Here is a 23,719-nt window from a genome sequence, read left to right on the forward strand (position 1 = left end):
GGGTATTGACGCAATTGGCTACGTCTTACGTGCTAGTTAAAGGGCCCATTCGGCGAGTCGAGAGCTCGCGATCAGTTCGCTTGCAGGTCGAGCTCGCGTCTGGGCCTTACCTTTCCTTCTTCTGCTCGTTCAGAGCCGATTAAGGTGGGCCTAAGTGTCGCAGCTGATTGTGTACGATTCTTTCTGAGGTCCTCTACGGATTCGAACGATTTTGTCGTTAAGACGGGGCTGCGACGTTTCGCTTTCTCCGAAGCCGCTTCGAGGGCTTCTTCTGACGCCCACACGGAAAGGTGGGACAAGGAAAAGAAGAAAGAGAGAGAGATTCTGGTGGGGAATGAGCCTCACGCGCCCCGACTCCGAGAGGGTTAAGGCCGTATCCTTCCCGGCATCCTCAGCGGGTTCGCTGGCACGCGCACAGGGCTGCGGGGGCGAGGACGGGGACGCGGGCGCGGGCCCGAGCTCGAGCGCGCTCTCCCCGCGGGGAGCCGCTGCGGGGGTAGAGAGGCGGCGCCGACGTCGGCGTCGGCTCTGCTGCCCCCCGAGTCGGGCTCGCGTAAGTGTCGGCGCGGCGGCATCGGCATCGACATCGACTTCAGCTGCGTCCACTTCGGCGTCTGCTTCGACATCGGCGGCGGCCACCAGGAAGAAGAGACCGCTGACCACTGGGCGGAGGGCTCGGCAAAGTGAACCAGTTCCAGCTCAGAGCTACTCCGACTCCGACTCGGACGAATTCGAAGATCCGGACGCCCCGGGAACTTCAAGCGGGAGGCCGCCGCTGAGGCCTCGTGTGAGACCGCCTCTAACTCTCCTGCGCTTCCCAGGTCCGCAGGCGCAGGTCTCGATCGAATTTAGGGTGAGTGACAAGCCCGTGTGCAGAACTCCTCTGGAGGGCGGGAAGGGGCTCTGGAAGAGGCCCCCGAGCTCCCACCCCGCACCCTATTTAATTACGAGAAAGTGCTGCTCCTGGGCGTCAGTGCGACAGTACTTTCTAAAAAGTGAAGACCAGAAAGGGGGGAGGGCGGGGAGGAGGGTGTTTGGAGAACTGGGTCCACGGGAAGGTTTGATCGGCCACTTATTTGTTTACTAGTTCCCACCATTCTTTCCAGTCGCACTAGGTTTGGAGCTGAAAGACATTCTTTCCAGCTTCTCATTTTACAGAGAAACAAAGTGACTGACTGGTGTGGTCACACAGTGGTATAATCTTAGCTGACTAAATTCAAGATCTTCCTGGCCCCTGACGCTAAACCCATCTCTTTTCCCACTGTTTCAAAAGGTGACCAAAAAACATTTATTAAGTGCCTGTTGTATGCCAGTCATATAAGTACAGAGATATAAGCAATATCTTATAAATACACAGAATTTAAAAAAAAGGCAAAAAAAGTAAGTTCTTGCCCTCACGGAGTTTATAGTGTAATGCAATGATGTTGATGTGGCATTCATAAATGAAACATAGGCTCATGATATCTAAATAATCACTGAGCAAAGAATAGAATTTTCAGAAATTCTTAGATAGTCTTTAGTTACATCATGGAATTTTAAGTGGAATTTTACAGTAGTTGAAAGGAAAAGTAGAAGTTTACATTTTACAGAAAAACTTTTAAGTGGCATAACAGGGAAGTAGAGAGGAAGATTTACATATCAAAAATAGCAAGTGGCAAAAATTGGTGAATTTGTAAGTTGATTAATATAAATATAGTAGGAAATCAAAATGTTTGTTATGAGTAAATAAAGCTGAGCCAGAAATTCTTTTATTATTACCAGTTAAATTTTTAGAGGTCTCAGCTAAATTTCACATTAAAAAAAAAAAAAAAGCTTCAGCAGGTAACCATAGAATTGGTTGTTTTAAATAGTGGGGCATAGATCTTGGGCCAGAAAATCTACTGGAAAGGAAATTGCCCAAGAAGTCATGGTTAAGTAGACAAATGAAATATATTACTTTAACTTTTTTGCCCTTTTCTAAAGAGACTGTTCTGGGTAGGCCATGTGTGTTACATTTATCTTTGATGTCAGTCAGTATGGGGCCACATGTAATTGTACCTACTTGTGGCTCCATAAATTAAGTTTTGTATTTCTTCTGCTACTTAACTAGTAGGGATTGTAGGCAATACTATCAGATCTTTTTAAGGAGTCAGATTGCCCTTCCCTCATGATGAAGTGATAGAATATCTGTCTTTGTCTCAGTTTTTATTCCTTCAGATTTTGCTATTTATGAAAAAAGAGGAAAAAAGAGAAATGGAAGACAGGATGGGGACAGTAGTTTCCACTAGATCCTGTGATATTGATAAGGTTCATGAAGTCAAGAATGCAATCTCTGTAATGAATTCAAACCTGTCTTACATTCAAGGAGAATAGCTTTGTTATGATGCCATAAGGAGGATGAAGTTACTAATGAACCCCCAATTAACAAGGGGAAAGGGGGGAACTTCTTTTAGAAGAGTACTCAAAGCTAAGTATGCTAGCTATGCTAGTTGCTTGAGTCAGAAAGTTAATGCACAATAACCTTGGGGGGTTGACATCTATAGCTTGGCCTCTTGGTTGTATTAATGCCTCTTCCTATAGCCCACTTAGACACTAGGTTGCTAGCAGAGACATAGCTTTTTGCTGGGCTTTTATTCACAATCATTATGACAATTTTTTGGGCATTGAGTTCTGACTAGTGATAATAACTGAACTCATAGAGGGGACAATCTGAAGGGGAGTGTCATCCTGATACAACCACATGAGTACTCCTTTGCTGCTGGTGAAGTGCTGAGAGGGGTGAGGAGAGGAAGTGTTTGGGCCTTGTGGTAGCTGCTTATTTTAACTAATCATCTTGCTAATTTAGTGCTGGTTTCAGTTGTTTACACTGCTAAAATAGGGCAAATGCTATTAGCATTTTCTAACAAATAAAGTCTCAATCAAATTCCTGATCTATTGGGCCCAGGGTTGGGCATTGTAATTTTAGTGGCTTCTAGGGTGGCTCAGGAAGTACCTTTTAAAAGCAAATTTATTTTCCACAAACATTTTTGCTAGCTAAGATGCGACCTGTTCACAGATAAACACATCAACTTGTCACCCGAGATTTAAGTACATGTTAGGTGTAAAGCACTGTGCTAAGCTAGGGATACACATTTTTTAAAAAGTAAGACAAGAAACAACCTCTACTCTTGTTACGCTTATGTTCTTTTCCCCCTACAAAATATTTTGTATATTAACATTAAAAAAATATATAAAGTAGTTAGGAGGAGAAACTTTATAAGAAAGTAGTGCTTCAATTGTGTCTTGAAGAGAGAGATTCTATGAGGGCAAAGGCATAGATATGAGAAATGAATTATTGTGTGAGGAACATAAAGAAGGATAGTTGTCTGAGCCTTGGAGTGCCTGCAAGTGAATAATGTAGAACAAGCATGGAAAGAAAAAATGGGACTTCCTTTAAAAGCCAACAGGAGTTAATATTTTATTATAGAGGCAATAGGGAACCAATGTGGTTTGTGCATAGGGAATGTGATGGTTATATTGCCGTTAAGGAACAAATCTTTTGGCAACTGTGTGAAAGACAGATTGTCCAGGGGGAGAACCTTGAGGAAAGGAGAGTAGGAGACTATTTTAACAGCCTAGACAAGAGGTGATTCTTGGAGTGAACAGAACGGGGATGAATAAGAAAGATGATTTGGAGATAGAAGCAAACAGACTGAGCAAATTGATTGTATGGGAGAGACTAGAAACTCAAGACTTAGGCTAGATTATAAATTTGGGAGACTGGAAAAATGATTATGCTTTCCATGGATATGGGGAAGCTCAAAGGTTTTTTTTTTTTTTTGGAGGAAAAATGAGTTCTGTTTTGAACACATTGAGTTTGAGATGTGTCTGGTATATCTAGTTTGGATTGTCTAATGAACAGTGTGGTGTGGGATGAAAGTTTAGGGGAGAGACTACGGCCGGATATATAGATGAGTTAGTTATATGCGTCAGGATCATCAACTCATGGAAGCTGATGGAGTCATGAGAAGAGAATAAGTAGAAAAAGATTCATAGTGGTAAAAGAGCTTAATGAGCCAATGTGGAACCCAGAAGAGAGTAGGGTCATGAAAACCAGGAAGGATAATAGTGGTGTCAGATGCAGCAGGAATGGCAAAAAGGAATGAAGATGTTTAAAAAAAGTCAGTGACAATTTTTGTTGTGATGAGGCCAGAAGCCACATTGCAAAGAATTGAAGAGAGGAAATAGGGAGGTGATGAATATAGATTTTTTTTTTTTAAAGGAGTTTGGCTGAAAAAGAGTTGGGAGAGATAGACCAGAGCTTGAGTGTATGATCAATGAAGATTTTTAAAGGATCTGGCAGACTTGGGCATATTTGAAGGCAGAAGGAAAATAATCAGTAGATACAAAGAGAATACAAAGAGATTAGAGGCAAACATTTTTGAGGAAGCATTCTTCTAGGGATATTGAGAGGGAATGGGATTAAAAGCACATAAAGAGGGAGGTTGTTTTTGAGTAAATCAAATTGGTTTTGTTTGGGAAATTTGGATATGTGGGGCAAAGATGATGGGGGAAAAGTTAACTTAGGCATTTATTGTGTCTTCATTTGGGGAAGGAGACAGAGTGAATCTGAACCAAGATGGGGCTGATAACCAGTTGTGTTTGCTTTGCAGGACCAATTTGAAGATTGGGACCCTCTTAATGAATTCTGCCCTGGAAACTTCCTCTGTGCATCTCCAAAGTCTGTCTGTGTGCATGCATATGTCTCTACACGGGCTGCTCTCTTGCATCACACTGCCTGAAAATCATCAGCCACGGCAAGGGACTCCTCAGGAGTGAGACCCTGGATGTACTTAAGCTCCACCAGGCCAGGGTCATGGGTCGCCTAGATGACTATGCCAAGAAGAGAATTGTGGAGCTTCGGAAAGCAGGGCTGAGTTTTCGCAAAATCAAGAAGGTTCTGGAGCTTGACAATATCCGTGTGACCCCCCAGGCTATTTATCTCTTTTTGAAGCGAAATAATGTGGAGCCCAGTCCCTTGCCTGGCAGCAACCATCCTCTCCCTCCCAGGGACCAAAACAGCCGTCGGCTGGCACTCAGTAGGGCTGGTTGGGAGGATGAACAGCTCTGGGACTTGTTGCAGGAGGGTGAGGTGGAATCAAAAGAGTCCTTGGAAGGCCAGCCAGTTGGCCCCCGGGGAGAGCCTGGAGTGGATCAGAATTGGGATGGCAAAGAGGGCATTAAGATCATCAGCGTGGCATCTCTGTGTCAGGACGGTGGAGCCCATCCCAAAGATTCTTGTTCTGGTGAGGCTCCCCAGACATCTGTTAACAATAACTTTCCCAGACCTTATGGTCCTGTCTTAGTGGTTATGTCCAGTAAGGGCCATCCTGTGCCTAGCAGGAGAGTGTGTCCATTAGACTTCTGATTTTCTGGAAGTGGAGAGCCCTCTCTCTCAGATTAAATTACTCTAAGAACTCTGCTATATATTTTGGGAAAAGTCACTGTGGTATTATCTTCCCCTTCTTCCTCTTCCACCCAGTGTTATGTGTAGGCTGTCTCCCTTACCTAGTATGTAATAGTGGGGTGGGTATGACAAGTCAGGGAAGTTTTTTTTGCCTGACGCTGCTTAGGTTACAAGGCAATAAATGTTCAGGAGAAAACAGTGGCCCTTTGATATTGGGAATCTGCTGAGCAGGCATCCTCTATTCTGCCTGGACCTCTGGCAGAGAGCTGTTCTTGAGTCACTGTCCTCTCTTCCAGGAAGGCATCTAGTGTTACGTAGAACTTTGGTTTGGAGATCAAGACCCAGGCTTGAGGACTGACTCTGCTGAGTTCCCCTTTGGGCAGGTCACTTTCCCTCTTTGATCTTCAATTTTCTTATCTATCCAACCAGTAGAGTGGATTAGGTGATCCTAGGGTACAACTTATGATTCTCAAGCTGCCCTGGGCTCCCTGTAATCTGATTTCTTGGGGTAGGTGGAAGGCAGGGAAAAAACTTGAATGTTGTGGTGTTCTTTCTGTCATTCAACATCAGTGACAAGCAGTATTAATAGGGTTCCCCCCCCCCCCCCCCCAAATCTTAATCTTACTTCCTTCATGGATCACTATGCAGGACAGGAGTTTTTTTTTTTTTTATGTCGTTATTTCCCCAGCTTTGCCGTTGCTCATGGATTTCTAGGCAGTGTTCTAACCATTCTTGACTTACCTTTGAAGAATAGCTCCTGTTTTTTCTGGGGAAATAAACACTCGTTTATTCCTTTACTTAGTCTGCCTGTTAGTTCTGGGAGACTGGATTCCCAAAGTAGAAAGCATGGCATTATATTCTGGAGACTGGGCTCCACTTGCCTCTGTAGCTGCTCTTTTTGCTTTACTTACAGATGATGCTGGTATTGGACTAGGGGCTCCTGGTCCAGGGAGCCAGCCGGCTTCCCCTCATCCATTGAGTCGGGGGCGGAGTTCTGCCCTCATTGTCAAGAAGAAGATTGTGGACAGAGCCATCTTCCTCCACAAGAAAGTAAGGAATAGGTCTAGGGCATCTGAATATTGATTTGATGGGAGGGCAAAAAGGGGGGAAAGTGGCTGTGACTTGTGCCTTAGCTTCATTTGTATAGAGTTGAAATCGTTACGTAACCTTGCACAAATAAACTGGCTTTAATTGCCTTGCCTGTGAAATGGGTAGAGAAGGTGGTAGAGATAGACACTCCCTTTTTCCCCTGCCAGAAGATCATTCTAAGTCTAAATTTATATGAGAAAAGGTAGTAGAGCCTTCAATATAATCCTAAACCTCCAGCTAGCCTCCAAGGCTTACTCCCATCTGGGGAGGCAGGGAAGAGAGGAGTATGTGGAAATCTTCTGCTTTGACAGAGCAGGTATGCGCCCTTTTAGTCAGGGGTTGTATTGTATTCTCCTCTCCCCCCTCAGTCTTTTTTCCATCTCAAAACAAGAAGGGACTCAAGGATGACACTGATTGCTTTCTCCACAGGCCACTATCCAGAGCATGCAGAGGGGCACTAGCTCCTCTTCTCTCCCTCTCCTGGTAGGAGTACAGTCTCCTGGGCCCAGCCCTGGCCTTCCAAATCTTAAGGACTCCAGCCCACATGTGAGTAGATAAAGAAATGGAAGGGATAAAGAGGTAGGTGAAGCAACAAACATGGAAGAATCTTTTTTATTTTTTTTTAACTTTTCAATAGTATTTTATTTTTTCAATTACATGTAAAGATAGTTTTTAACATTCCTTTTTCCAAGATTTGAGTTCCAAAATTTTCTCCCTTTCTCCCCCTTCCCCAAGATATAAAGGTCAATAGGTTATACATGTACAATCATTTTAAACATATTTCATGGATGAATTTCTTGAAAAGTTTGGCAGATGAAAGGGAAAAGATGGGTTGCAGAGTGTAGGGAGAAAAGTTTGATAAAGGACACATGAGCATATTGGGCAAGGGGAAAGTTGCTGTGGAGAAGTTGAAAGAACTGAAGATGTTAGTTTGGAAGTTTACTTAGAACAGGGAATGATGATTGCCCTCAGCTATTGGAGAGCTAACTTGTGAAGGAAAGATTTGGTTTGTGTTGCTTGGTCCAAGAAGACAAAGAATTTGAGAATTGGAAGAGATATCCTTGTAGTCCAACCCATACATGATAGGCCTCTCCAAGATAACATAACCAGCACAGACAGATTCATTCAGCCTCTGCTGGAAAACCTTCAAAGTATGTGAAGTCCACCAATCTGTGAAGCAGTCTATTCCATGTTTGTTACTTAGTCATTTTCATTTGTGTCTGACTGTTTATGGCTTCATTAGGAGTTTGGGACATTTTTGGTAAGCTCTAATTGGTAGAGGCAGTTTTCCCTGAATTTAGAGCTTGATCATTTCTCATTCCTGATTCTGCTAAGGCAGTTAAGATATAAGATGTTATACATAGGCACTTTTCTCCCTCATTTAGTAAAGCTTTTTTGATAAGATTTTTCACACTTGGCAATTTTTCTTACAAGCCTTTAACTGACAAGTATCGTTCATCTTTACATTTTAAATAATGGTCCAGAAGTCCAAATCCCATTCTCAGATTTCACCTCCTAGTGTTAATTTCCCAAATTAATTTTTCTTTGTGCATCCCTTGTATTTAATTGTATAACAGCGAAGAAAACAGAACCAGTGCCCCTGTAATCTTTTAGTTTCTTGCTCAAGACTAATCATAGATTGATTAGACTAATCATCTAACCCAAATTAGACTTTTGGGGTTTCTTCTGTGAAGATCATTTTTTGGTTTTATTATTCACCACAAGTGGAGAGTCATTTATTTTGAGAAGACTCGGGAAAGTTTCTTTTATGTCTTAGATACAGGTCCGAAGACAGACAATAGAAGGCACCTTCACCAACAATGCTATTTTCTGATTCTTACTGGGTGATTTCTCCCCTAATTGCTTCTGGGGCTCTTTTTCATTTTTTTTTTTTGGGGGGGTGGAGGGGGAGACAAGTTTTCTTTTTAAAGCATTTATTTCCTCTCTTTTTAGGGAAAGCCAAAACTTTTTTAATCTTAATTAATTGCCCTTTTTTCTCTATGTAACACTTCCATTCTCCAACATCCAGACAAGGATCGACTCCTCTTTTCCACACAGTTCTTCTCCCCTTATTCCCCTCACGAGCTTCAATTCTGACTAAAGAGTAGAAGCTAGGCAGAAAGTAACTTAATCTAAGGGGGAAAAAAAGACTTCCTAACCAGCTCTAAAAGTGGATGCTACCTAAAGAGTGATTAGATTCCCCTTTCTTAGAGGTCTTAAAATAGAGGTTGGATACTTCCTCGTTGCATAAGTTATGGTGGATATTTGTGTTTTAAATATGGGTTGAACTAGAAAACCTCAGGGGCCACATATCCACATACCCACATTTGGAATTGCTTTCAGTTGCCTTAGGAGTGTGGGAAGGTTGGAGTCCAAGCTCTCTTCATTCCTCTTATCCCGGAGCCTCACACCCAATTTTTCTTTCCACAGGTTCAGGACATGAGCACCCAGACCCGTCTGCCCTGGGCCAGTGCTCAAGGCCTGGCTGAGAAGCTGGATGCAGTGCAGGGGGCTGTTGAGCAGGTTTTGCAGGTCCTCCAAGTGCTGACCAATCAGCAGAGCCGGCTAGAACGGCAACAGGAGCAGCAGCAGCGCTGGCAGCAGCAAGTGCTGGGGACTCTGCAGCAGCTCAAGGGGCCTGCCCGGAGTCAGGGCCCTGGGAGCAGGGAAAGCCAGGATTTTGGGAACCCTGGGATTCTCGAGGGACCTAATTTCCACCAATTTAAGATGGAACTTCTTTGACCCAATACCCTTATATAGGTGTGGCATTCCTTTAGCTTTGAGGAAGAAGGAATTTGTGTCCTGCTACTGTCTCAGCTGAAGACAGCCCTCACTGAAGTGGGGTGTGGGCAGGAAACACTTCCCTCCTTCCCCCAGCCCTTATGTCTTTGTGCACCACACAAGCTATATAGCCCCCACATCCTTTTCCTGTGTCAGCACCTTCCCCAACAAGTTCTGCCTGGCTTCATCAGGGTCTATGGAGGGTGATGGGAGTGGGGGTGGTTTCATTATAAATAAGCCTGGGATTTGGGAGTAGATGACCCTTTATGACTTTTTTTCTTCCCTGGGGCTTAAACTCTTGAGTTTCTTTTATCTTCATATGCTGTTCTAGAGGAGTGAAGGACTCGGGTGTTTCTTCAAGATAGGGGATGGTTCATGTGTTTTTCTGGTGACTACTAAGCACATTCCAAGGCTTAGAGCACAGTGTGGGGCCAGGATTAAGAACATAGTTGGTGGTTGGGGAACAGTAGCTATGTGATACTAAGACCAGCAAGGATCATTGAAAGGAAGAAATGTCAGGCTTTTCCATCAGGCATTGACAGTTTTCATGTGACATAAATATATTCTATCTTGGACAAGTTTAATGGGTAAGTAAGATCTCATTCTAGACTTCTGCCTCCCTGAAGAGATTGTTATTTTTGGTTGGAAGAGGGGCAGACAGCTGGCTTTTATGCACATAAAACAGTCTGCCCAGCAGCCTAGACAGGAATAGGGTCCAGTAAGACTCAGGAAGTGCTTTGCTGTCGTAATGCATTTATCGTCATTATGAAAGTAGAAACTAGGAGACAAAAAGACAGTGTAGTCTCCCCAGGTTTTCAACTCTGGAAACCATATCTATGTCATTAAATAGTTAAGTGAGCACAGTCCGGTTGTGCGTTGTCTTCACTTTGCGTCTGTGTCCTAACTGTACTTGATCACTAATAGGTCTGTGGTGCTCTCTCACTTTTGCAGTCCCACCCAATACTGTGGCTCAGTCCTGTAGGGAAATGTCACCTGGGAACAGACTCATACAAACCAAACTGATAGGGGCCCAATTTGTCAGTCAGTGGAATAGAGGGTGGGGATTCAGCATTTTCTACTCATGACCCCTTTTCACTTGAGAAATTTTTATATGACCCTGATAAGAGTATATAAAATAGATTTATCAAACATTTACTGATAGTCATCATTAAGATGATCCCCACCTTCAACACAAGAACTCAGATAGGATTGCAAACCAGAATTTAAGAAACTGGGCCTAGTGAAAAGTGCTACCTTGAATGTAGGAAGACCTCTGTACAGATCTTACCTATTGACACACACTGGTGATGATCCTGGGCAAGTCAGGGCTCTAAATGATACTCTAGGATTCTGAAGTTGCAGAGAAAGCACTGAACTGCCTTGACAAGCAAGGGTTTTCTCAATCATGAGTCCCTATGTCAATAAATTCACAGTCCCTAAGCCCATGGTGCATCAAGCCAGGAGGAAGACAGAGGGAAGCTAAGAAGAGTCTGTTTGCCATAGGCCATTGGAATGGTGCTTTGAAGCTGACAAACCTCTTTCTCACAGAATAGAGCTGTTACCAGTTAACTAGAGTGCTACATCAGTGTTCTACTCCTGGCTGAACTTCCATCAAAAGGTTTCTTGTAGCGTTTGCTCCTTAGTTTTGCCCACCTGGCCTAGGGCTTATCAGACTGGTTCCTTTATTATTAATTAAAAGGAGTGATAGTTCTTAAAGAAAAAAGTGCAGAAGCAGCAAAGAGGGCACAGTCTCAAGATTATTGATTGAGGTTTGTCTTTTTACTAAATATCCATGAATGAAATTTGTAGTGTTTTTTGTCCCACTTTGAAGCACAGAAAATGATACTTTTTTTTTTTTTTTTAAAACCTAAGAGGGGCTAAAAGCTTGGATTGCGCCCAATTCTACAACGCTGAACTATGTTTTACCCAATCATGATCATGATGGCTAAGAATGGGAGGGGTGCAGGTGGTATTATGTATAAATGTGAAGGTCAGAAAAAGGAAAATGTCTGAGTTTAAGTAGATTAAATCCTCCCCTCTGAAATAGATTAGCTTGTCTATTGGTTATCTTGTTAGAGGTTCCCTCCCTTGATAGATTTTAGAAATTTCTCACCATTCATGGCCTTTTTGATTGGAGAGGGAAAGAATTTGCATTTTACTTCTGCAGTTGAACAGTATAAACAAAGGTACTGGGGTAAAAAGTGCTAAAAGGGGAATGCCATTCCTCTACCAGCTACTGTCATAGAAAAGCCTCAAGATGGGATGAACTTCATGATGTTTATATAGGGCCAATTGCTCTGTTCAGTTAAACCCCAAAGGGATGTTGATGACTTGTAACAGATGAAAGTGATTAAATCTTATAATTGGAGTTGGAAGGAAATTTTAAAGATCCTACTTTCCATCCAGGGCCACAGTTCTCATTGCAATCTTACTGATAGTCAACCAGCCTTTAAATAACTTTGGGGAAGCTTACATTGTGGAATAGGTTTAACCTTACATTAAGCTGAAACTGGTTTCCTTGTATTTTTTACCCATTAGACTTGGTCTACCTTAAGAGTAAAAAGAGTAAGTTTAATCTCTACAAAAGGAACAAGTGGCCACAGCAATCCTTACAATCTTTAGATTCAACATTTTTTTCAACTAGTGCACATTTATAAAATAGGGACTAGACACATGGGATATTGTAGAAACATCCAGGACAAGACAAGTGGGGCACAAAAGAGGCACAACACGATGCTTTTTTTTTTTTTTTTTAATAAATGCACATTTTTAATGTTTTTTTGTGGCTTGTAGGTATTTTTTTTAATAAGTTCAAGGCGCATGTGTTACATTGAAGGCTCAAAGCCTCTGGTAGGCAGTAGCACCTTTGTAGGAAAATAACAATAAAAGTAAACAGGGTTTATCAAGAATGTTCTTTAGGGGACTGCAAATATAATTTTCAAACCATGCCTATGTTCATTTGCTTTTTTCCAAATCCCCCTCTCGACAAACTCTAGTTGGTTATCATCCCACTTTAGTGTTACCACCCAGAACTGAACACTGACCTGAAGATGTGGGCATTATAGCATAAGATTCTGACCACCCCCTGCATCTCCAATCGTATGCTATATTTATAAAGACTGAAATATTTTGTTCACCATGATTAATGTGACACAGGAACAGCATCACACACGTGCACATGAACACACTGTGGGGGCATGCAGGGACTGGTGATGAAAAAACCACGGAAGGGTAAGCACCATCTCCTGCCACAAATGGGCCCCCAACGCAATAAGTGAACGGTAAACTAATTCACCTGGGACATAAAGCAAGAATCAGAGGCCACCATCCTGGAAAAAGTGGTACATGTATGCCCAAATTTGTATTTTATTTAATTGGAATCAGGGTCACAGTTTCAGGTCGTTTTGGAGAACATGAAGCAGTATTCCCTGTTTTCACACCTTACTCCTAGACTCCAATGATGTATCAATTTCTTTAGGCTGGTGGCCACTGATTCCTAGAGAGGCAAATGATCTTGGGGTCTGCCAAATGACCAGTGTGAGGATTAGCACTGTTCTTTCCTTCCCTGAATTCTTTACTCCTTAATACAGTGCTTAAAGGCCTTCTTTGCTGTGGATTTTGGCTTAGTGTGTAGGGCTCAGAGTTGCCCTAAACAACTACATTCAGAAGTAAATTCACCGTGAGCAAGGTCCTATTCTGTCCAGAACATGCTCATCATCTCTGGTTTGAGATCAGTATTTAAAGTCTGTTATGGATACTGAGTTGTCATATCCATAACATAAAAAACCAACTAAACATAAAAGTGCAGGATAAAGAGTGGTGGGAGGTCATCACGTGCTTGTGTAACAGCCCTGTGATAAGTACCCCCGAAAACCAACTTCGTGGTGGGTGCCCCCATTCATCGTTCGTCTTCCGCTGAAGACTGTAAATGGGCAAAGCTCATGAAGACTTGTTCCAGGGAGACTTGGCTGACGGAATAGTCGTCCAATCCGTACTTCTCTTTGGCCTTCTCCAAGATGCCAAACACCTTTGGGAAAACACAGAGTCACTGCTGAAGCCTCCAGCCGGCGAGAGAGGCCAAGGAAGGTCTTACCACATCACCAGCACCACAATGGAAAACCAAGGGCTTTGGGAGAAGGTGGCCCAACTTCTTAAACCCTGGAACTCCAGACACATGGGAATTCTCCCCCACCCAAACACTGTCTTTAGGAGTCCCTAGGAAATAAATGCTTTTGGGTCAAGTAAGTGCTAAGCACATAACTGTACTTTTAATTTAAAAGGAACCTGATCATCTGGGAGAATTCAGGCTAACAAATCTCAATGGGTGTCGCCATGGTAAGTTTCAGAGAGAGAACAAACTAACTGCTCAGGAAAGGAGGAGAACTGAGCTTTACCACCTTTTCAGATTCCCAAAGACCAGGTCATTTGCCAGTGTCTCTTGCTGGGGGCAGCATCACTATAACCTAACACTGGGAAGCCGTTCCATACATACCTTTGCCCAGCTGAGGTCCTTACTGGGCAGATGGTAATGGACCATTCCTTGGTGTTCATCCTTTAGGATGCTTCCTGCCAGGGGAAAAAGACAGTTCCCATGAGGGATACAGTGAGCTAAGGCTTTCTTATCAGGTGTTGTTTTCAACCTATGTTATCAACTTCAGTCAATTCAATTATCCACATGACCAGAGTGCAGTTAATAAAAAAGCAGAGCATTTAAACACCCCCTTTTTTCTCTTTGGCTTTGGAAGACCCTAAGCAATTAAATTTCTGTAACACATTCATTTTTGTTCCCAAGGCTGCTCAGCTGCTGACAGCAGTGAGTTTTAACTCCTTAAGGAGATGAAAGTAGGTGTGCAAAATAAGTTTGACTCCTCAAGAATCAGTTTGCAGATACCTGAAGAAATCACCAGATATAGACTATATCTGGGAAAATCTACATGGCCCGAAACAAAACTAGTAGGAATCTCAGTGCCCTCCCCCTTGCTTTCTGAGAATCCCATGTCTGGCCAGGGGTTCTACAAGGAAGCTTTTGGTTACATTACCTGGGAAAGTCTGGTTGATAAAAATCTTGAACAACTCCAGGGCCTCCATTTTCCCCTCCTGCCTGTCGCTTTTAACCTTGGCTAAGAGGGTATAGCCACTCCCAAACTTGCTCTTGAGATGCTGTGGGCTGCCCAAGCACTTGAACTGTCCATTCACCATCATGGTCAATCGGGTGCACAAAGCATCACATTCTTCCATGCTGGAAAGTCAAGAGATTAAAGGGACAAAGGACTAGAGAATCCTTTCTGAGAGTGACGGTTGTGGTTCCTGGCTCTACAGAGGGCAGGCTTGGTAATACAGGCCTTAGGTGAAGGCTGGGGAATCAGTGGAGGCAGAGAAGACAGCGTAAAATGGAAGAAACGTTGCCCAGATCTCCAAATCTGGTAGAAGTTCCTCCCACCGTTAAGCCATCCCATAGCACACATCCCTACATGTCTTTTCCCCTGCCAGTGGAATCAGTTTCTTATAATTCTTCTTCTTTACCTAACATGAAGAGTTCCATGAACACACAGGAGATCTGTACCAATCCATGTTCCCAGTCCTATCCTCATGCCTCATCCTGGTCCCTGGTGCAGTTTATATTACCAGAACAGAAGGCTGAAAGGAAGCCTTAGAAGACACTTACTTCAAACTCCTCAGTTTGAGAAGAGAGGAACCAAGGACCAGCAAAGTGGACACTAAGTGTTCCACCCTTGGGATTTGAGACCATCTCCTACCTCGACCAGATATTCTTCCTACCACCCCCTTCAGTTCCCCTAGGTCTTTCTCTACATGTATCAAAGTGAAAGCTCCACACCTGTGGGAGGTGATAACAATGGCCTTGCCAGATTCACGGGCTCGAGTCACCGTATCCCAGAGCAGGCGCCGAGCTACAGGGTCCATGCCAGTGGATGGCTCATCCAGGAAGACGACTGAAGGCTCTCCGATTAAGGCAATACCCGTGCTCAGTTTACGCTTGTTGCCACCACTATGTCACAAAAGAAGAGAAGAAATAGTGTAACTGTAAAATACAGCCCAGAACGGAACACCACGCTATAGATATAGTGTGATGGGAAAGAGCATGGAGCATCTAGGGGGAATAGTAAATAGGGAGCCCAAGCCTGAAGTCAAAAAGACCTGCGTTCAAATTTGGCCCCATCAAAGGAAGTGAACAATTTTCAGATGAAGAAATAAAAGTAATTTCTAATCATATGAAAAAATGCTCTAAATCACTATGGATTAGAGAAATGAAAATTAATACAACTCTGAGGTACGACTACACACCTCTCAGATTGGCTAAGGTGATAGGAAAAGATAAGGATGATTGTTGGAGGGGATGTGGGAAAACTGGGACATTAATACATCATTGGTGGAGTTGTGAACTGATCCAACCACTCTGGAAATACCCAATGTCTAGTCCAGAAAACTGGGGAGTGGAGGGACAGGAAATGTAAATTTATCTACCTCCCAGTTAGACTTTTTTTTTTTTTTAAACTATAGCCACCTATAGGATATAAATAACTATCCAAATATGCATTCATTTAAATGACATTTATTTTATTTAATTTTTAAATTTTTTTTTTTTTTTTTTTTTGGCTGAGGCAACTGGGGTTAAGTGACTTGCTCAGAGTCACAGAGCTAGGAAGTGTAAAGTGTCTGAGAACACATTTGAAGTCAGGTCCTCTGACTTCAGGGCTAGTGCTCTATCCACTGCACCATCTAGCTGTCCTATTAAATGACATTTATTAAGACCTTATTGTATATAATTTTCTTCAAGAACTTTATGATATAAGGAAGATATATATATATATATATATATATATATGCCTTATCTTCCTTATGTCATAAAGTCCTTATATAATTTTTGTACTTGTTATATTTTATATTTATATACATACGTATGTGCATGCATATATATATATATATATATATATATATATATATATATATAAAATAAAATATAAAGTAAAATAATTAGATAAAAAGAACACAATATTGGGGGATCAGATGAGGGAGAAATCACTTCAACAATTTTTAAAACTGCTGCTGGATTAAAATATGGAAAAAATACCTAGAAGAAAAGGGGATGTGTAGATGAATATTCAAACTACTAGAAGAGTTTAATATGTGATGACTCCAATAAAATAATGCAACAGAAAACAAACAACAATGAAATAAATGACTCGAGGTAAATTGGATACTAATACAGAGAAAAATAAAATCAGACCCATAATTAACATCCTCTACCATAGTAAATTCCAAAGATGTTAAAGAATTGGACACTTAAAAAATATTTTAAGGAAATGGAATAGCATTTGTATTCCAATTATAGGTGGGAAATAATTTCTTAATTATTTAAATTATAGAATAGAAGAAATTAATAGTAATGAGATGATTATATGACTATATAAAATATGTAATAACTGATGACATAAAAATAAACTAATACACAAAAGAAAAGTAAAATTATGATGATAAGGTAAACATTTTGGAAACAATTTCCCAATTATCTCAAATATAGTTATAAATATTTTTGTCCTATTTTTCAATATTAACTTTTACTATAATTTTATAAAAATCTATTGAAATATACTCTTAGAATTTCAAATTATTCAGACTATCAGTTAAATGGGGGGAAGTAGTATTAACTTTTTTTTCCTACTAAATTTTTAAAATTAATTTTGAACTTAAATACAAAAAGACAAAAAGGGGAACATTTCCATGTCCATAACATAAAAAGAGGATTCAATATAAAACCATGAATTTCCATTTTATAATGCTTTCTTTTTTTAAATTAAAGCTTTTTATTTTCAAAAATAAAATTTTGCATGTACAATTTTTCAACATTGATCTTTGTAAAACCTTGTGTTCCAATTCCCTTACCTCTTCCCCACCTCTTCTCCCAGGTAGCAAGTAATCCAATATATGTTAAATATGGTAAAAATATATGTTAAATCCAATATATGTATATATATTTATATAATTATCTTGCTGCATAAGAAAAATCAGATTAAAAAGGAAAAAATTGTGAAAAAAAACAAAATGCAAGCAAACAACAACAGAAAAGGTGAAAATACCATATTGTGATCCACACTCAGTCCCCCCAGTCCTCTCTTTGGGTGTAGATGGCTCTCTTCATGATTGAACAAGTGGAACTGGCCTGAATCATCTCATTGTTGAAAATATAATCTTGTTGCCATGTACAATGATCTCCTGCTCAATTCTGCTTTGCATCAGTTCGTGTAAGTCTCTCAAGGCCTCTCTGATATCATCCTGCTGATCATTTCTTATAGAACAGTAATATTCCATAGCATTCATATATCTTAACTTATTCAACCATGACCTGATGAGATCCCCTCAGTTTCCAGTTTCTTCCCACTACAAAAAAGGGCTGCTATAAACATGTTTGAACATGTAGGTCCCTTTCCCTCTTTAAAATCTCTTTAGGATAAAAGCCCAAACATTGTTTTCTTAAAAAAAAAAAAAACAACCCACAAACCAAAACTATTTAATAAATACTACATATCACTTTCAAAGGTACCCTGCTGTTTTGTGTTTCCTTCTAAGCTTTCTTTTGTTCTGTGTTTTTTTTTTCTCCCTCCCTTTTCATTCTGCTCTAGAAAAAATTACCATTAGATATAAACCTGTAAATATGTGTGTGTATGTATGTAAATCATACTGTATATATTTCTATTTATTAGTTCTTTCTCTGGATTAATCAGACATGAATCTGATTAATTTTGTGGGTTTATTTTACAAGCTACATTTTTGTAAAATTCATTTATGATTTTAAGTGCTACTCTGTATTTTTTTACATTTATTTACATTTTCTAGGCACACGATCATATAATCTGCAAATAGCAATTTATTTATTCTTCCTCTACCTGTTATTATTTCTTGGATCTCTCTTTATTTCACTGGGATTTAGTGACGGTAATGGGATTGTGAAATAAAGAGCATCTTTTTTTTCATTTCTAGCGTCTTCATTAATAATAGAAATTACTTTTTCTTCAATGCTTTTAAAATATTTATGCAGTACATGAAAATTTTATTACTAAATATCACACCAGGTTTGAATATTTGATACTTAACTACTTTTATCTTGTTACAATATCTTAAAGACCATATAATCCAAACCACATATGAAAAAGAATCCTCTCTACAACGTATTTCACATATCACACAGCCTTCACTTAAAGTCTTCTAATGAGGAAGAAACTATCTCATGAAGCAAATTTCTACATAGCAGGAAATTTTCCCTTGGATCAGTCTAAACTTGCAACTTATTTTTCCTAGTTATTCCATACAGAAAAAAAGTCTCATCTCTTTTCAAAAGGAAAGTCCTTCAAAACTTTATAGACAATTCTTGATGCTCTTCCTTTCCCTCTGCTTCCTCTCCCTGCCTCTATTCCTTTTTTTTTAGGCTAAAGGGCTTTCATTCTAATCTTCATTCTGCATGATACCAATAAATATATATTTCTTTACTATTTTGATTGTTTATTACTGGCCTCCCTAAAATGTGGCGCCCAGAACTGAACACCATGCTATAGATATGGTGTGATGGGAGACAGCATGGAGCAGCTAGGTGGAATAGTAAATAGGGAGCCCAAGCCTGAAGTCAAAAAGACCTGAGTTCAAATTTGGCCCCATCAAAGGAAGTGAACAATTTTCAGATGAAGAAATAAAAGTAATTTCTAATTATATGAAAAAATGCTCTAAATCACTATGGATTAGAGAAATGAAAATTAATACAACTCTGAGTTACGACTACACACCTCTCAGATTGGCTAAGGTGACAGGAAAAGATAATGATAATTGTTGGAAGGGATGTGGGAAAACTGGGACATTAATACATCATTGGTGGAGTTGTGAACTGATCCAACCACTCTGGAAAGCAGTTAGGAACTGTGTCCAAAGAGCTATCAAACTGTGCATACCCTTTGATCCAGCAGTGTTATTACTGGGCTTATATTTCAAAGAGATCTTAAGGGAAGGAATGGGACCTGTATGTGCAAGAATGTTTGTGGCAGCCCTTTTTGTAGTGGCTAGGAACTGGAAAGTGAGTGGATGCTCATCAATTGAAAACTGGCTGAATGAGTTATGGTATATGAATGTTATAGAATACTATTGTTCTGTAAGAAATGACCAGCAGGATGAATACAGAGAGGACTGGAGAGATTTACATGAACTGATGCTGAGGGAAATGAATAGAAGCAGGAAATCATTATACATGGCAACAAGAAGACTGTAGGTGGATTGAAGCATAGTATTTTCACCTTTTTTTTTCCTGTTTGTTTTTTCTTTGTCGTGGTTTTTTCCCTTTTGTTCTGATTTTTTTTTGCACAACATGACAAATATGGAAATATGTTTAAAAGGATTGCACGTGTTTAACCTACATCTGATTGCTTTCTGTCTGGAATACAAAATTTTACAAAAATGAATGTTACAAAAATGAATGTTGGAAACTATCTTTATATGTATTTGGAAAAATAAAATACTAACAGGGGAAAAAACAATTGTGGTCTCAGACTTATTACCTGTGTGACTTTGGGCAAGTCACTTAATCCTGTTTGCCTCAGTTCCCTCATTTGTAAATGGATAAGAAATGGCAAAACACTCCAGTATCTTTGCCAAAAATACTCCAAATGGGATCATGAAGACCCTGATGCAACCAAACAACAAAAGGAGACAGCACAACGGGACTATCACCCATCACCTGCTAGTCCTTAGCCCTAAACAACAGGCCTTTATCATTGCAACCTAAAAAAGCTTTTTTGACTGTTACATCATACTGTTGATTAAAATTGAGCTTTCAGGCCACACCCATGTCTTTTTTAGGTGTTTGTCTCTTCCACATTATTTTTCTTGTGAAGCTGATTTTTGTGAATCCCCCCAAAATCCCAAAAAACCTGAATCCCAGGTTTAGACTATTCATTTATATCTTGTTAAATTTTTTATTAGATTTGGCCCAATGTTCTCTCTACACTGTAGATTTTTTTTAAAGTGTTACAACCAGTGTGAACCACCCCTTTCCGTTTCATTTACAAATTTTATAAATGTGTCATCTTTATCTAAATCATTGATAAAAATGTTAATGCAGAATCAAGACTAGGTCCTTGGGAAACTCCACTAGAGATTTGTTCCATGCTTATAACCATTAATGCCTTCTCTCTGGATCTTTCCATTCAACATTCTCTAATTCCCTCTTCCTAAAGTGGAGGTTGCATGGCATAAGGCTCTCCTCTAACCTTCTTTTCTTCTCTTAACATATTATTTTACTTGGTGATTTCAACAGCTCATATGGATTCAACTATCAATTCTATGAAAATTATTCTCAGACCTCAAAAGAGGGAAGAACACACACACACACACACACACACACACACATACAGAGTTGAGTTCAAAAACACATTTCTCTTTGTGGGGAAATAAGAGGGGAAAGGGAGAATGGAGAAGAGGGAATTTAAAAAGAGAGTAGTTTAAGGGACATACTAATGTCCAATAAGGGAGAGATTAATCCTCAATAAAATTAACCCTAAGAATGTAAAAACATTTCTAGCTCTCTTTAAGGTGGCAGAAAATGGAAACCTGAGGGTGAATCCACCAATTGCTGTGTATAGTTATAGTTACAGTATATACATGTGATTGAATAGTACTGTTAGAAATGATGAAGGGGATGATTTCAGAGAAATATGGAAAGATCTGTGTGTGATGTGGAAGGAAGTGAACAAAACCTGAAGACAATGTATATAATGATAACATTATGCTAAAGAATTAATTCAAAAGAATTAATGTAATAATCAATGAGGATTGCAGAGGACTAATGATAAAAAATGCTACCCTACTTCCTGAGTAAGAAGTGAAGAATTCATAGTGCAGAATGAGACATATTTATATAGGATATGGCCAATATGGAAATTTGTTTTGTTTTTCTCTGTTTTTATAAAAAGGGTTTTGTGTTTCTTTTGTTCTCAATTGGGGGGTCAGTTCATTTGGGAGGGAAACAAAGTGAGTTTTTGTTGAATGAATAAATAAAATATAATAACAACTCCATGTTTTTAGTATACTTTTAGATGCATAAAATAAAATCATATGAAAATAAATATGAAAAATGCTTAAAATAAGTCAAATAGAATAAGAGCCTAGAAAAATATATCACATAGACAAAATAGAATATTTCCAATCTCCATTAAAGACCTATGATAATATATATCAAAGCTTATTTTTAAATAGCACATTAAGAGTTCAAGTGTTTGATATATATCTTATTTGATCTTTACAGCAACCTCTTGGGGCAGATGCTATTATTTTTTCTGTGTGATAGAGGAGAAAACAGACTCAGAGAGGTACTTATAAGAGTAAGATAGTGAGAAAATATGGAACAGGATTTGAACTCAGATGATCTTAAAGATAAGCAGTTACTCATCAAGCTGGATGGTCATGGTATTGTCATGTCTATCATCTGAGGTTCAGCCTGAGTCAAAGGAAGCCCATCACCAGATCCAAACCCGAACAGGGGACTGCTGACCACAGCCACCCAGACTGGCTTCTAAGCTGTGAGCTATGGCTTGTGTCAGAATTTTTCGTACTTGTACTAACATGAGTTCATTAAATGTTGAAAAAAATATGATAAAATGGTAATTCCTACATTTAAAGTAAATATATTAAAATATCCCAAAATAATGCAGGAGGCAATAATGAGCAACTAGGAAACTGGTAAACACAGATGACTGATTATGTCCCTGAAAAGAAGCAGAAAATCATTAAGAACAAAGATAAAATGGAGCTTTAAATCTGTAACAAAACAGAATTAATACAGTCTGATTAATACAGACTTAAATAACAGATCAAGGAAATCATACTCTAAGGATTCCCTGAAGGAAAAGCACAAGAAAAAATCCTATATTTTAATGTAGTGGTGTCTACATAAAGATGCCTGCAGACCACATATTGATTTAGAAAACCACAAATATATGCTATCTATGTTCTACTGTATTTTTATTGGCTTAGTCAAGCATTTTCCGATTACCCTTTTAATCTGGCAGACCTCATTCCAGGAGGTTGTAGCCTCAATGCAGATCCTATATGTGACCCCTCAGCTTTAATGGATTTAAGAAATCATGATGAAGGCTTTCCCTCCATCATTTCAGCTGCTAACCTTCACATATACATACACACATCACCTTTTCTTATTTTTGTCCATATTTTCCCCAGATCCTCTATAAGGGTGGGGAACGTGGGCCTGGGCCATTCAAGGCCAGAGGAATCAGTTGCTAAGGCAACAGCAGGGATGATGAGCTGAAAGCGAAGCACACCAATCTCCCACTGTTCATAAGCTGATTGTAATGTGGGGCCTGTGAATAATGTTATTCCAAATGGCTGCTGGCAGAAAAAACACTCTCCACACTGCTCTACAACAAAGGGAGCTGTGAGGTGCCCTGGCAGACAAGGGCTGGCCGCTGGATGGACAGCCCGACAGCAGGTGCCGGGACCACAGTAGTGGGTCTCCGTGTCTCTCATATACAAGGCTGCCGGAAATAGCCATTCCCTCTCCCGAGGAGGGAGCTGCCCTGTTGCGGTGGAGAAGCCATTTTGTAGCTGGCACCCTGTGGAGGAAGTAAAGGAAGAGGCCTACCTGTAGGTCTTGACAAGTCTGTCTGCGTGGGGTTCCAGCAGCAGTCCTTGGAGCACGTTCTTCACGCAGTTGCTAATATGGCACTCAGGGATGCCCCGCAGCCGGGCATACATGGCTAGAGTCTCTCGTCCAGTCATGTGTTCCAACAGAGCATCAAACTGAGGACAGTAGCCTATTCGCTGCCGCACCTGAAACAATAATGAATCAAGAGGAGAAGGGGCAGGTAGAAAGAGGTGATCCAGTGAGAAATATTCATGTGCTATAGAATCTGTCAAGAATAAGGACTTTCTATCCATGATCCTACCCAGGAGAGTTGTTTGTTCCAAACACTTCCCTTTTCTGGGATTTTCCCTGTTATCTAACACAAATCAATTACAATTAAAATAAATAAAAACAAAATAAAAGAGAATTCACTAGATTCCCTATAGATGGAGCTGATTGGATGCCTCCCTATGAGGATTATCCTAAAGTTTCTTCTATAAGCACAGGGCCAAGATAACCTATTAAACTCTGCTAAATTTTAGATGAGTATGTTCAGAAAAAAACACTGAGAGAAACTTAAAAGTGGAAAGTTACACTGGAGGATTTTGCCTGGCCCAATGAAATCATCAACATCACTAGATGCTTTGGATAGCTGCTCCACATCTCCAAATATGGGTTTATAATTAAACAGATATGGATGAGAAAGGCAGGGAAATATAGTCCTGGGGCATAAAGGCACTCAAACTTGTAAATGGGCTCTGGAACAAGGCAGGTGTCCAGATGCAAAG

General features: G+C 40.2%; 3 protein-coding genes across 4 annotated transcripts in view; 2 read left to right on the plus strand and 1 right to left on the minus strand.

The window, feature by feature from the left end:
- The first annotated feature begins 67 nt into the window (after positions 1 to 67).
- LOC127543443 (uncharacterized) lies at positions 68 to 4,760 on the plus strand. The gene is made up of 2 exons (XM_051969543.1): positions 68 to 853; positions 4,632 to 4,760. Exons 1-2 carry the CDS (start codon positions 335 to 337, stop codon positions 4,758 to 4,760), a joined length of 648 nt encoding a protein of 215 aa, XP_051825503.1. The 5' UTR covers positions 68 to 334.
- On the plus strand, positions 4,741 to 10,158 carry LOC127543440 (uncharacterized). Its single transcript, XM_051969539.1, has 4 exons — positions 4,741 to 5,264; positions 6,339 to 6,475; positions 6,944 to 7,060; positions 8,945 to 10,158. Exons 1-4 carry the CDS (start codon positions 4,835 to 4,837, stop codon positions 9,254 to 9,256), a joined length of 996 nt encoding a protein of 331 aa, XP_051825499.1. The 5' UTR covers positions 4,741 to 4,834; the 3' UTR covers positions 9,257 to 10,158.
- Positions 10,159 to 11,901: 1,743 nt separating this feature from the next.
- Positions 11,902 to 23,719, minus strand: part of ABCA3 (ATP binding cassette subfamily A member 3) — a 114,807-nt gene continuing 102,989 nt past the window's right edge. For both annotated transcript variants that reach the window (XM_051969532.1, XM_051969533.1), the window contains exons 27-31: positions 22,950 to 23,137; positions 15,132 to 15,302; positions 14,335 to 14,534; positions 13,788 to 13,861; positions 11,902 to 13,322 (exon numbers count right to left, since the gene is read on the minus strand). In XM_051969532.1, the coding sequence (XP_051825492.1) occupies positions 13,194 to 13,322; positions 13,788 to 13,861; positions 14,335 to 14,534; positions 15,132 to 15,302; positions 22,950 to 23,137 (762 nt within the window). In that variant the 3' untranslated portion in view covers positions 11,902 to 13,193. The remainder of the gene's footprint in view (positions 13,323 to 13,787; positions 13,862 to 14,334; positions 14,535 to 15,131; positions 15,303 to 22,949; positions 23,138 to 23,719) is intronic.

This window comes from Antechinus flavipes, chromosome 1 (assembly GCF_016432865.1).
Source record: "Antechinus flavipes isolate AdamAnt ecotype Samford, QLD, Australia chromosome 1, AdamAnt_v2, whole genome shotgun sequence".
NCBI classification, from domain to species: Eukaryota; Metazoa; Chordata; class Mammalia; order Dasyuromorphia; family Dasyuridae; genus Antechinus; species Antechinus flavipes.

Coding starts and splice junctions, on each gene's coding strand:
- LOC127543440 (XM_051969539.1), top strand. CDS start 4,835: ATGGGTCGCCTAGATGACTATGCCAAGAAGAGAATTGTGGAGCTTCGG. Junction 6,476..6,943: donor CCATCTTCCTCCACAAGAAA/GTAAGGAATAGG, acceptor CTTTCTCCACAG/GCCACTATCCAGAGCATGCA. Junction 7,061..8,944: donor TTAAGGACTCCAGCCCACAT/GTGAGTAGATAA, acceptor TTCTTTCCACAG/GTTCAGGACATGAGCACCCA.
- LOC127543443 (XM_051969543.1), top strand. CDS start 335: ATGAGCCTCACGCGCCCCGACTCCGAGAGGGTTAAGGCCGTATCCTTC. Junction 854..4,631: donor AGGTCTCGATCGAATTTAGG/GTGAGTGACAAG, acceptor TTTGCTTTGCAG/GACCAATTTGAAGATTGGGA.